Source organism: Tasmannia lanceolata, unplaced genomic scaffold (genome assembly GCF_043159265.1).
Source record: "Tasmannia lanceolata isolate RefF3 unplaced genomic scaffold, GAP_Taslan_0.1 ptg000011l, whole genome shotgun sequence".
NCBI lineage: Eukaryota > Viridiplantae > Streptophyta > Magnoliopsida > Canellales > Winteraceae > Tasmannia > Tasmannia lanceolata.
This window is the reverse complement of record NW_027518688.1, coordinates 7,503,196-7,516,779: the sequence shown is the minus strand read 5'-3', so window position 1 is coordinate 7,516,779 and position 13,584 is coordinate 7,503,196. Positions and strand designations below refer to the sequence as shown.

Here is a 13,584-nt window from a genome sequence, read left to right as displayed (position 1 = left end):
AGATCCAGTTACGTTGTTGTCTAATTCAATGATGTTGCCTACCAAATATCATTCTCTACATTGATAAAATGAAACGAAATTTAAATAACAACATATTTCCGTTTTTTGTCGTTCCGACTATTTCAATCGAAATTCAGGAATTTGTGTTGAATTTTGGGTATTCGGTCAAAATTTTGGGGAAATAATAACGTGAAAGGAAAGCATGTAGATTGTGTTTCAATGGGGACGGAAATGGGTACATTTTGGTTATTTCGGGTTTAAAACCATGTTATCAACCTCTTATTCTTCTCCTCTTTTCTTCCCCTCCATCTCTTTTTCTCTTCCCTTCCCTTGTCTCTCAACTTTATCCACTTCCCCTGTCTCGATTCTCTCTCTCTCTCTCTCTCTCTCTCTCTCTCTCTCTCTCTCTCTCTCTCTCTCTCTCTCTCTCTCTCTCCAGCCCCTCTTTATTCTATTGCTTTTCTCCCTAGTTCCAGTTTCTTTTCCCATCATTTCAGCCCTTTCTCACAGCCCCTAAACTTCCCCGAAACCCACCACCATCTATACTTGTACCCTTTTATTCTAGATAGCTGTGGACATGACCGCTTCTTAAGAAAATATTACAGTCCAAGTTTTGTTCCCATCCTTTGGCATTTGAGAGTTAGGAAATTTGCAATGGAGAATTAGGAGCTTCGCCTATTGCTTATTTTGTAAGCATTTATGGCTTAAGGTTGCTGATGAGATTCTAGTTCACACCATATGGAGCTATGACACTCACATATTTTACCCTCATTTTAATCAGTCTTTGTGTGTCTCTCTCCACCTTCATATTTTCCCCTAAATCACTCACTCACTCACTCACTCACTCACTCTCTCTCTCTCTCTCTCTCTCTCTCTCTCTCTCTCTCTCTCTCTCTCTCTCTCATCTTTACCAGTTGGATCCATTTTCGGGGCAGATTTTAGACATTTCACATCAGCTGATTCTTAGTAAATTGAACATGATTTCAACTGATTTTTTTTGTTTGTTTATGGTTTGCTTTGTTTATGGTTTGTTGCACTTTTCTTAGTTAGATTAGTTTCTTACTGATGTTTGAACTCAAAAGCTATAAATTTCAATGATTGCGCCCTGTTGAACCTAACTCTATTATTACTCCAAATTTCCTTCTGATCTTATTTACGAACCCTAGGTTGACATTAAATTGGTATCAGCACCCAGACTTTTTATCCCTAAAAGTGTCATTTTTATGACCGATAAGTCACGAGAGAGTTTAGCTTAGTGGTTTCTCATTTCTAGGAATTTTTTGAAGAGTTCTTAGGGTTCCTTAGTGCTAACCAATGTTTTGGAGTTGACTTGCACCTTTCCTGCCTGTTGAGTATTATTGAGTCATTTGGCTTCTGTTGGAGCTTAGAGATGTCTTAACTCGTCAAGTCTATCTCCTTTACCCGTTTAGGTGTTTTTAGTGTCTCTTAGGTTTCGTTAGACTTTTCCTGGCCGATAGATATAACATTTCACTCTATTGCTAATAGGGCCAACTTTTTGCATCACGAGCAAGGTCAAGACCAGGCCCGAGTGGGTTGGTAACAAACCACCCAAGCCACGTTAGACCAACACTCAAACATTTTAATTGAAATAAGGGTCGCCCTCAATTGCATTAGTGAACATATTTTACTTGGGATTCCCAAAATGCCACGAACCCTACGAATACCTGCACAGTGAATCCAATAATTCAAGGTAAGGCGAGTAATTGAGGGCTAGATCTAGAGGTGGCCTACGAAAGTAGGTGAGAGTCTGATTACAAACTTGAACCTCATGAGGAGCCAAGGCGATTCAATGAAGGACCCATACGTTATTTTGAGGATAGGTTAGTGCGAGCTCTCGAGAGATCCACAGATTTTGGGGTTAGAGTAGATGTCTGAGATTTTAAGGGTCACTTTAGCCCTAATGAATTCCTTCAGTGGGAAGGCAACATCGACCATTTATTTAAGTAGAAAGAACAACCTGATGAAAAGAAGGTTAAATTTATTACCATAACACTAAAAGGTGTCATCCTTGTTGGGTGGAAATAAATCCGAGTTGGGAGAACTCAAAGAGGCAAGACCAAGATAGGCAATTGGGCCAAAATGAAAGAGTGGATGAAGATAAAGTACTTGTTATCTAACTTTAGAACAACTCTTTGTCAGAGACTTTTGGGCCTCAAACAAGGAGCTATGTCCATGAAGGAATAGACAGAAATTTAATCTCTTTACAACTTGTAACACTATAATTGAGAATGAAGTGCAAGCTCAATATATTAATGGGTAGCACTTCCAGCTCCGGGAGTTAGCCTCCCTACACTCTATTCTTATTGTCAATTATGCCTTACGAGTAGTTTTAAAAGCCGTGAAGATGGCTCATCGTTGGCTACGAAGGAACACTGACAGAGGCCCCTCTAACACATTAAATGGAGGCCATGTTATTGGTCGTATGACTACCACTCTGCCTCACAAGAGCAATGTCACTAGACCACCTGTAGGTGAAGTGGAAACATGGCATGGAGGATATATAAGATACGATTACTTTGCTTTGTAATCTAATGATGTTGCCTACCAAATATCATTCTCTACATTAATGAAATGAAATGTAAAGTAAAATGGCTTACCGAAAAATATTATCCCCTAAATCTTTTATACTTGTTCACGTGTGGGGTTGGCGCTCATGTGGCCCAGCGCTCATGTGGCCTATAAACACCTCTTCAAATCTAAATTTCTCCGCTCTCGACAAGATGTGGATTTCGACTGGGGAGATTTCCGTTTCCATTTTGCTATCTTGTACTTAGTCAGAGACTCATCATTTGTATGATGCTTAGGTTTTGAAATTTGAAATTTGAAATTCTCATGACTTTTCACATTGAAAGAAAAGTAGGTGCACCTTCAATTCAACTAGGATGGGCCCAAGTTGACAAAGATAAAAAAATCTTAAATATTTTTCTCCATTTGAAATTGGTATTTGCATCACTGTTTGCACTCTGCACCATTACATTAGAATGAAAGCTTATCTATGAATGCAACAAATCAAAGGTCAAAAACATGAGCCATAATAAAAACAGGAAAGTTACAAATTGAAAAAAAAAGGATCTTAGTAAAAAAAATCAAAGAAAGAAATTTTAATGAAAATTTCTAAAAATTTTAGGGTGGGTTTTCCAAATCAAGGCTTTCCGGGAGAAATTCAAAACTTTTTAGGGTTTTCAAAACATGTTTTCTAGAGAAATTCCATGAAAAAGTCGAAAAAACGTATTTCATTGATTTGCAGGGTTTTATTGATTTACAGTAAATTAGGGCAGAATTTTTTTTGTTTTGGGAAAAAAACTTTATAACCTATAAATCGGGAGATCTTTCCATTTTATTGTCGTTTCGACCATTTTGGTCGAAATTTCGGCTGAAGTAATGAAGTGGAACCAATACATTGAGATTTCATTTTATTGGGGATGGAATAAAAATATTTCAGTTGTTTCATGTCAGTTTCGATGGAAATAATAAAGTGGAACAAATCCATTGAGATTTCATTTCGGTGGGGATGGAAATGGAAATATTTCGTTTGCTTCATGTCGATTTCAGTGGAAATTTAAAACCATACCTGTGGATCCTGGATTGTCAGTTTCGATGGAAATAATAAAGTGGAACAAATCCATTGAGATTTCATTTCAGTGGGGATGGAAATGGAAATATTTTGTTTGCTTCATGTCGGTTTTAGTGGAAATTTAAAACCATACATGTGGATCCCAGAAAACAGAGGGGCATTGCAGCCATGCTTCTTCGTATCTCCCCACAGTCAAGTGTGGTGGTGTGTGTTTCGTTGTGTTGTTCTCTCATGTTCCCTTTTTTGTCAGGGGTGTGTTTATGTCGGTGTTTCCTGTGAACGTGGGATAAAGATTCGATTTTCACAGTGTTAAAGTATAAAAGATAAATAACGCGTTTCTCCAACAGCTTAAGCTTTTGAAGAAGTTGGTTAGTTAACATGGTATCAGAGCCAAAGGTCTCGAGTTCAAACTTCCAGGATAGCAAAAATCCACATGCAATGGTCGGTCCAAAGTAAGACCACATGTGCCATATGTTTGCCAAGTGGGCCACACGTGCGGGGGAGTGTTAAAGTATAAAAGATAAATAACGCCTTTCTCCAACAACTTAAGCTTTTGGAGAAGTTGGTTAGTTAACACACAGAAAAGAGAGGTTTTCAAAGTCGCCACCTAGGTTAGGGCCCAGAACCCGTTATTTGCATTTCTAGTGAATTTGGGATAAGAATCTGAATTTCACGAGAAAGGCAATAATTGACGTTGCCATCTAGTTTGGGGCCTAAACCCCTGATTAACTCTGTTTTTGGCATGGCCTTGACAGAAATCTGGGTAAGGGATATGGTTACACGAAGGCAAGGTGTTAGGAACCCCTCATGTCCGAGAAACCCGGTTTCTTGACTTGAATTGGTGAATGATAGGAAAACTTTAGCAAAAGTGGTTTTAAACTCCTTTTATGATTAAGCTTATTCCTGAGTTGGATTTCAAACAGAATGCAGGGTCAAAATGGTAAGAAAATGAGATCTTTTGCTTATTACTGAATACATGTATACATACGTAAAGAAGTAAGGAAAGCAAGTAAAATGAAAGAAACTCTTTTGGATTTATTTTATACATAAAAGTAAAGAGTTTTCTTTAATTCAAATCTTCAACGAATGGTAATGCTCACAAGACCAAGATTGCCCCTAGATCTACTTCTTAGGTGTAAGCCCTCTTGAACGAGTCAACTGAGCACCTAAAAGCAGAGGCAATATCAAGCTAAACGATTACCGAAAGCAAAGAGTGAGAATTAAAGGAAAATCTTTACAAGGGTGGGAAACTGCTTTTTTATTAAACAATGAAAGGAACTTATTTAATCTAGTGTGTTTATAAACAACAATACTAAAATGATTGAGACAAACATCACTGCAGATTCCAGACATCAGGGGATCGAGGCCCATGCTTCCCCGTATCACTTATGAATACCGGGAAGAAAGGTCTACCGTTAAGTAGTGTTAACTTACCAACTTCTCCAGAAGCTTAAGCTGTTGGAGAAAAGGCGTTATTTATCTTTTATACTTTAACACTCCCCCGCACGTGTGGCCCACTTGGCAAACACGTGGCACATGTGGTCCCACTTTGGGCCAACCATCGCATGTGGATTTTTGCTATCTGGGAGGTTTGAACTCGAGACCTTTGGCTCTAATACCATGTTAACTTACCAACTTCTCCAGAAGCTTAAGCTGTTGGAGAAAAGGCGTTATTTATCTTTTATACTTTAACAAGTAGATTGTTTGTTGCGTACAAATAACCGGAATTAAAGAAGTAGCCTTTGTAGAAAACAATGCTGAAAAGATTGAGAGGGACCATGCAACAATTCACACAAACCACTGTTAGGCACCTGGATGCATGGTCAATCTCTAATCAGATTGATTGTTGAATCCAAACAACTGGAATTAAGGAAATCACAAAATCCCACTCTTGGGAGTCCAACAACAAGGCTGGGTCACGGAAGAATAGAATCTCTCGAAATGATTTGTCCTAATGACCGGTGTCTGAGCAGAAAACAAACAGCTTTTGAAAGTAAAGACCGACATTTGTCGAGCAAGATTGGTGCCTATCACCATCCAATCTTATAACCAGGTAACCAACCCAACTTTGATTCATTGACCAAACCTACAGAGTTCATTATGGGTCCTAGGCCCAAACCTAGGTGGCGACTCTGGTCAAGTTGCTTCATTTGAGAAATTCGGATTTTTATCCCAAATTCACAAAAGAGCATTCAACTTTAAATACATAAGACAAGAGAGATCGCTACAAAAATACACAGACCCTCATGGGTTACGGAATGATTGTTGAATACAAACAACCGAAATTCAGGAAATCGCCTTTGTTTAGAGTTTTAGACTTTACAAACAGTAAAGGAACTTCTTTAGTCTAGTATGTTTATAAACAACAATAACGAAAAAGATTGAGAGGACCATGAACACCTCGCACAAACCATTGTTAGGCACCTGGATGCATCTCGAAATTAAGGAAATCGCCTTTGTTTAGATTTTATAAACAGTAAGGGAACTTCTTTAATCTAGTATCTTTATAGACAACAATACGGAAAAGATTGAGAGGGACATTGCAACACCTCACACAAACCATTGTTAGGCACCTGGATGCATGGTCAATATCTAATCAGATTGATTGTTGAATACAAACAACCGGAATTAAGGAAGTCGCCTTTGTTTAGATTTTATAGACAGTAAAGGAACTTTAATCTAGTATGTTTATAGACAACAATACTGAAAAGATTGAGAGGGATCATGCATCACCTCGCACAAACCACTGTTAGGCACCTGGATGTATGGTCAATCTCTAATCAGATTGATTGTTGAATACAAATAACCGGAATTAAGGAAATCGCCTTTATGTAAAAAAAGGAGAGAAAGAGGAGATTTATGCTAAGGGTTTGGGGCCGGAGGATCCCCAAATCCTATCGCTATCCACAACCTGTTTGTTGTGAAAAAAAGTGCAAAAAGTTGTAAAAGTACCTAGTTTAGGGTTGGTGTTGCTCTAGATCCACAGAAAAATGACAAAACTCCGAAGTCTGGTGGTATATTAGAAAGAATTTTGGCAAAATTCCGATACCCAATGACACAACAGAAGATATTTCAGCAGATTCTGGTTCTAGAAATCTCTCCAACCTTCTCTCATTTTCTCTCTTTCTTTCTCTAGGGTTTTCTAAAACCAAAGGGGAAAGGGGGTGTGAATACCAAAGAAGGGTGCTAAGACTAAAAGGGTGTACTTAACCAAAGGGGGGGTACTAATGCTAAAAAGGCGTACAGACCAAAAGGGGGGTGTACAAACCAGAGCAAAAGCAAAGGGAGTGAGGTGTTACTCCCCTTTTATAGATATTTTCAACAAAATCATAGGGGGGAGTTCCCTGGGATTTTTAGAGTCCCTAGGGACTCCTCCTCGGGACTCTAAAATCACAGGGACTCTCCCTTGCGATTTTGGGCGTGGGTCTCACCTCCCGATTTGGTTCCTGGATAGTCCGGTTGGGTTTCTAGGGCTCCGAAAAGTGGTTTTGGGTTTCCGAGAGTGGATTTCTAGGTGCGAGAGGGCTGGTGTACTTCAAAAAGGTTGTTTCAAAATCCCAAATTGATCTCCAGTTGCCGAAAAATGGTTCCGGGCAATTAAAAAGTAACTTTTGGTAGTTACTTTATGGTTTTTGGTGACCGGAATGCGGTAACTTGCTCTCGGTTGCTGGTAAGTGGTTTCTGGTTTCTAATGAAATGTCTTTGGTAGCCAATGTTAGAGTTGGTGCCCTAAAACCCAATATATTTCGCATGTTAATCAATAAAAGTTTCGTTTCATGACAAATTACTGTGTATTAAAAGTTAAATATGTGTGATATGTTACTTGTTATTGACATGCATTTGTCCTTAAGTAGCAAAGTAGGAAACTCATGCTCATAGATTCATAGATCCTAGGGAGCAAGGAGATATGGGATTCTGGTTTTTACAGACCTTAGTAGTTCCTAGTTGAGTTGAGGTTGGACACCTCCTCCTGTATACAACTAGCATCTATCATGCGTACATGCACGAGATGTGGAGTGACTTATCTCAATCACTTGGGTAGTGGTCCCTAAGCAAGATAGAATGGGTACGACAATGAGATTGTGTACTGAACAGGATCACATTAGAATAGCTAGTGGATAGGAGATAGTGGAGCTATTCTACCAGACAAGAGTCATTTACATGTCCTTTGACCTGAGGGGTCGTATTGGTCTGTTGGAGAGTCTCTCGTTTTTTGTCTAACTAACCATGATTCTCTTGGAGTCAACAAAGGGTAGTACTGGAGTGTTGGACACACCTTCGAAGTCAATAATCATACCTGAATAGAATTCTCCACCTATTTAATAGGATAACATCTACAGTTTTAGTCAGAGCAGTAGGCCTAGAAAAATACCTGGCGAGGTGGATTTGATAAAGTGTTTATGAAAAAGGATTTCACAAAATAAGTTTTTAAATGGTATTAGCAAATGCATTTGCGAGTGGATTTGATAAAGTGTTTATGAAAAAGGATTTCACAAAATAAGTTTTTAAATGGTATTAGCAAATGCATTTGTGGGCCGACACTGCTTGACTGAAAGGTATACCATGAGCTTGGTTTTAAATTTCGACCGAAATCTGAAATTTTGGATTTCGGTAGGGACCGAAACCGAAATTTTCCGAAATTTCATTTTTCGCCATTTACCGAAATCCGAAATTTCGGTAATTTCGGTCCGAAATTTCATTTAAATGCCATTATTTATTTATTTTAAAAAGTGCAATTTCGGACCGAAATTTCGAACCAAATTACCAAATTTCAGACCGAAATTTCGGTTTTCGATGGGGTCCGAAACGGTTACCGAAACCGAAATTTTAAACCATGACCATGAGTGAGCCCAGGGGGTAGTTGATGTTCACCCCCCGTAGGACTCAACTCGGTAGATGTGGACTTGGAGAAAGGACTTGCACATTTGATATGACTAGGGGTATGATGATTTGACGGTTATCTTCGGGGTTACATCGCGATGGAGGCCACTGACTCAATGCAATTGTAGCATTAGCTACGGAGCAATAATCGCAGTAGAGCCCACTTGTGGGTTCTGCAGGATCTACCGTTAAATCCCTGCTACGATCCCACTTACTACTCGATTGACCTATTATAATATATTGGATAGAAGTCCCGCATTTATTTGGTTGCTCACACGAACTAGTTTCGTGGCATTGGATGCATTGAAGGATATAAACAATGTATATAGTGTATATGCACTATGGGAGACATTAGAAATACCAAAATGGATAAGTATTAACCATAAAGGTATTTTGGGAATATCATAAATTATATTGGAGCTTTTATCCTATTGGTTAGGATTGGATTGCATTAATTTAATTGAGAATTAAATATGAAATGCAATGGGAATTTGAATTGGATAACTGGACCACATAGGACGAATTTGGGTTGGACCCATGGCCACATGCTCTATGTGGTGTGCCATTATCAATTTGGAATTCAAATAATATTTAGAATATTATAGCTTGATTTGTTTTTCCAAATTAAAGCAACACATGTGATGAAATTGGAAACAGAGAGAGAGCGAAAGAATGAACAAACAAAATTGGAAACTTTGGAACCACATGGGGCAACCAAGGGTTGCATGGGCAGCAAGCAATCCCCTTGGGGGACGTCCCATGTGGGTTTCCATATGTGGGGTTGCTTGCTTCCCAATTGGAGCTTCCAATTGTGGCTAGATTCCATAGTTTTTGGGATTTCTCTAGAAACTTTGGATTGTGCATATGGAAATTGAAAACTCTATAAATACAAGACATATTGCTGGAGTTTTCTACAACTCTTCCATAATTCCATGTGCTAAAAATTGGTAGAGGCACCCCAAATCTTTCTGTTCTTCTCCTTCAATTCCATCAACTAGTTTTGTCTTTTCTAAGTCAAAGACAAACATCTAACCAAGCTCCATTGATCTAAATACATATTCCCATATTATAATCTGATTTAGATTAAATTATAAAGTGAACAAAGAATTGTACACAAGAACCTTTGCGCAACAAAAGGAATCCTTAGATTCAACTTGCGGTTTCGCACCAATTAGATCGCCGGCGAATTTTTGAGAAGTAGATCAAGCGGACGAGTTCTTTTCTACATAAAGGTATTTATATTTGTGTTTATTAAATCAAAATAAAATCAATTAGTCCCTAGGAATCCTGGGTTAGAGCAAAAATTTTGTTCTACACGGTTTATTCTTCCACTACGTGTAGCGATTTTGCTCGGGGTTTTACAACCTTTCTAACAGCCAAATGTGATCTTTGGTTCCTAAGGAGTATTTCTTGGTAACCGAGGGTGGTTTCTGGTTCCCAGAAAGTGGTTTCCAGTGACCAAAAGTGGTTTCCAGTGACCAAAAGTGGTTTCCGGGTCCCTGGAAGTTGGTACCGGGTTCCCAGTTTTTTGTGCTAATTTGAGGGTTGTTTAGGAAGTGAACTCTGGCTTTAGGAAGGTTGTTCCTGGTAGCAAAAGTGGTATCCGGCTTCCAACAGGTGGTTTTTTGTGACCGAAAGGTGGTTTCGGTTCCCAGAAATGGCTTCCGGTAGAGCTTTTGCTGAATTTTGGTGTTTGGATCTTCAGGATGTTGTGTTTGCTGTAAAAAGCGGGTGCCGACTTATCAAGCTTTATCCTTGGGGCCTTTGTTTGACCATTTTAGGGCTCTTTTGGAAGGTTTTGGTAAAACTCGGATGGTTCTGGATGTGGGTTAAGTTACAAATTGTCTAGGGTATTGGATGCCTGGATTGTTCGGATGGTTTGGGTAACTTTGTGTCTTGGATAAACCTGGAGAAATACTGAGAGATATCAAGAGAAAGACCAAAGAAGCTTTCGGACTCATCATAGAATCCGTCATCGCAGCAACCTATCATTAGTCCTGTCTTGACAAAATGGGGTGTTTGCAATACCCCAAGTAATAAGGTACATTTTTAATCTGGTCTAATATTTGGAATTTTGGATCGAAAATCATTCGTTGGTTACATAATCCTTGAATCCCCACTTCTAGAGAAAATACAAAGGTCTTAAGATGACAACAAAACCGTGGAGTAGAAATCTCCCATTGGTGCAAATGGCTGCATGCTTAGCAAGATATTCCTTAAGAGATAAGATTAGAAAGTGGCACTCATACATAAAAAGTAAAATAAATAATTTTAAGAAACAAATGTAAAATAACAAAAAATTATAGGGAATACGATGACCCATGATCTATCGATACAATCAATTCAGCAGTTCTTCCTTTGCTAGAACATTATTAGTCACCTCTTATAGTTCTAAGAGAGGTTTTAATACTCACATTGAGTTAAGTAATATTAACTAAGTCTTAACTAGTTCACACGAAGAACAAATTATGCGACTGGATAGGTATATAATAGCAGGAAAGAATGTGGAATGACATATTACTAGATTGCGCTATACATTTAATGCTACTCCATGCATGTGGAAGTAGCTTGTAATTAGCTTGCTAACACTGCTAATAATTAGTCAGGATATAAAAAAATAACTGAAAACTACAGACTGAAATTACGGTACTGTGCACAAGCCTCAAAGAAATAGGTTCCCTAATTTAACCCTAAGCAAACAGTTATGTACCAACTACGAAAAATGTTGTGACCACAATTGAGGATGATTTCGTACCTCTGATAAGTAGTCATTGCCTGAAGGACTTTGCTCATCAAATACTTGAGTTTCACTAGTGCCTGAAGGTGTTCAAGAGACAAAAAAGAATGAATAACAAAAAGGATAAACTCAACGCTTTGCAGGCTCCTGGAGAATGTGCATTTGTGGAATTGCATTGCGTATCTTTCAAATGAGAATCTGATTAAAAATGGAGCCTGGGTAAGTCAAGGCAGTAGCTATAATATATATTCTCGTGAAAATCCTATTAGCTGGATTTTCCAGATAGCATGCTATCATGTAAACACTCCGAATATCTATCGGAAGAAACAACTAAGGCCCTGTTCGCTTAAGATTATAAGAACAGATTGTGAGTACCAAACCGATTACTGGGCTCAAAATTACATTTAAATTTGAGTCCAATAATCAGTTTAGCACTCACAATCGGTTTTCATAACAGGGCCAAAGTAATTTCCAACCAAGATTCTAGCGGTTTGGATTTATTTGTAGGAAAGAAAGATGAGATCTTCAATGCCATTAGTTATCTGTGTATATATCATCAGCATACTTTTATTATTATTACTAATTTATTACATTATTTGTAATTTTAGGATAACAAATTACCAGCTCACAGGGCACGAATCCAAGTCTGTTAGAAAGAACAGTGATGGAGCATAACATTGATCTAGTCTCATTTTAGAATACCTTCTAAAAGTTATTTTCTACTTGACACAAAAAATACCAAATAAAAATGTTGTGAAGCAAACCACATTCTCGACTTAGTGCAAAAAGCATCCAAACACAGTATGTATGTGTATTAGGAATGCTAAACTGAAGGGATCCCTTGCAAAAAATCAGCTACAAGGGCGCCCCCACTAGACCATCTCAACAAAGTGCATTTATTATTCCTTTAATTTTATATTTTTGTGCCATTATAAGTGAACTTTGGTTAGATTTCCAATGGGAGGACCTTAGAAGCAGGATTCTTCCCTTGAGGTGCTGCTCCCACCTCGGAACCTCGATTCAGCGCTCCTTAGGAAGGAGCTTCCAAGGAGCACGACCCCAAAGAGACGGGAACCGCTCCAATGACGATACTAGCGTTGCTTCTATGACTCCATAAGTCCCACCATCACCAACTTCCTTGCATCAAACTCCTCCAACTCTTCATAGCACTTCATTGGAGCAAGCACAAAAGCTTTGCATCTTCAGAAGGCACGAGGATGTGGTTAGAAATTACTACTTTTTATGTACTTTGAAAGATACATACGAAAATGGTTAGAAACTAATATTTTTTAATGTACTTGAATTTTGAAAGATACATAAAGAAAATATTACATACACGCTCCCATGATGCTCCCAAACTTAGACTCTTCTAGACCCCACGCTTCCCCACCCCCGCCCCCGCCTCCACCCCTGTAAGCGCTTCGTGCTTCTAAGGGGAGGACCCTTGTAGCTAGTTTTAGCTAGGGTGTCCTTCAATTTAGCGCTCTCTATCTCTCTCTCTCTCTCTCTCTCTCTCTATATATATATATATATATATATATATATATATATATATATATATATATGGGAATTGCTAGCGTCCATCACAAAAGCTTTTCGCGGCTGGTCTGTCTCACGTGAGACAAGCCACCTCGTGAATGAAGACAAAGGCTGTTGTCTCCATTCACGAGGTGGTTGATCTGAAGTGCGACAGACCAGCTGCGAAAAGCCTTTTGTGATAGAGCTTAGCAAATTCATATATATATATATATATATATATATATATATATATATATATATATATATGAGAGAACATTTCCTACACACTTGTGTAGGTAAGTTACCTACACACTACCTTAAAATACAGGGGGGTAGGATTGAAATTATGTGGCTTTAATGGGTGCCTTTGTTACAAAACATAAAGAAGGGGGTAGGATTGAAAATATGTGGGTTTAATGGGTGCCTTTGTTAAAAAAAGTCAAAAAAAGTGACGTGCTATTAGAATTTTGGGAGAAATTCAAATAATTCTCTCCTTTTCTCTTCTGCTATATATTATATATATATATAGGTCACATTTAGAGTCAATAATATATATAACTCTTCATGTGAGCATATTTACTCGGTGTACATGTTAATCAGACAAAATGGTTAATTGTATGATTAATTCCAACAGTCAAATAAAGAACACAGAACAGAGTGTTTAACACAAACCGTAGTAACCAATGGCTGTTGCGCTGACCAAAACTGTAGGCCGAACATCATCTCCTGACTGGTTTATGATATCTACAACCTTCACATGTCAGTTGCAGTAATTAAGAGAATAACTAGAAGAAAAAAAAACAAAGACACACTGCAGATTCTCATCGCTACTTTTTCCAGTAATCAATTTGCA

At 38.3% G+C, this 13,584-nt stretch overlaps 1 protein-coding gene across 2 annotated transcripts in view; it reads right to left on the bottom strand.

Annotated features, from left to right (window-relative positions):
- The window catches only part of SULA (NAD(P)-binding Rossmann-fold superfamily protein), a 74,755-nt gene that overhangs the window by 19,903 nt on the left and 41,268 nt on the right, over positions 1–13,584 (bottom strand). For both annotated transcript variants that reach the window (XR_013253772.1, XM_077390352.1), the window contains exons 7-8: positions 13,404–13,482; positions 11,232–11,293 (exon numbers count right to left, since the gene is read on the bottom strand). Coding sequence is in view for 1 of the 2 variants with exons in the window: in XM_077390352.1 (XP_077246467.1) it covers positions 11,232–11,293; positions 13,404–13,482 (141 nt within the window). In the remaining variant the exon portion in view is untranslated. The remainder of the gene's footprint in view (positions 1–11,231; positions 11,294–13,403; positions 13,483–13,584) is intronic.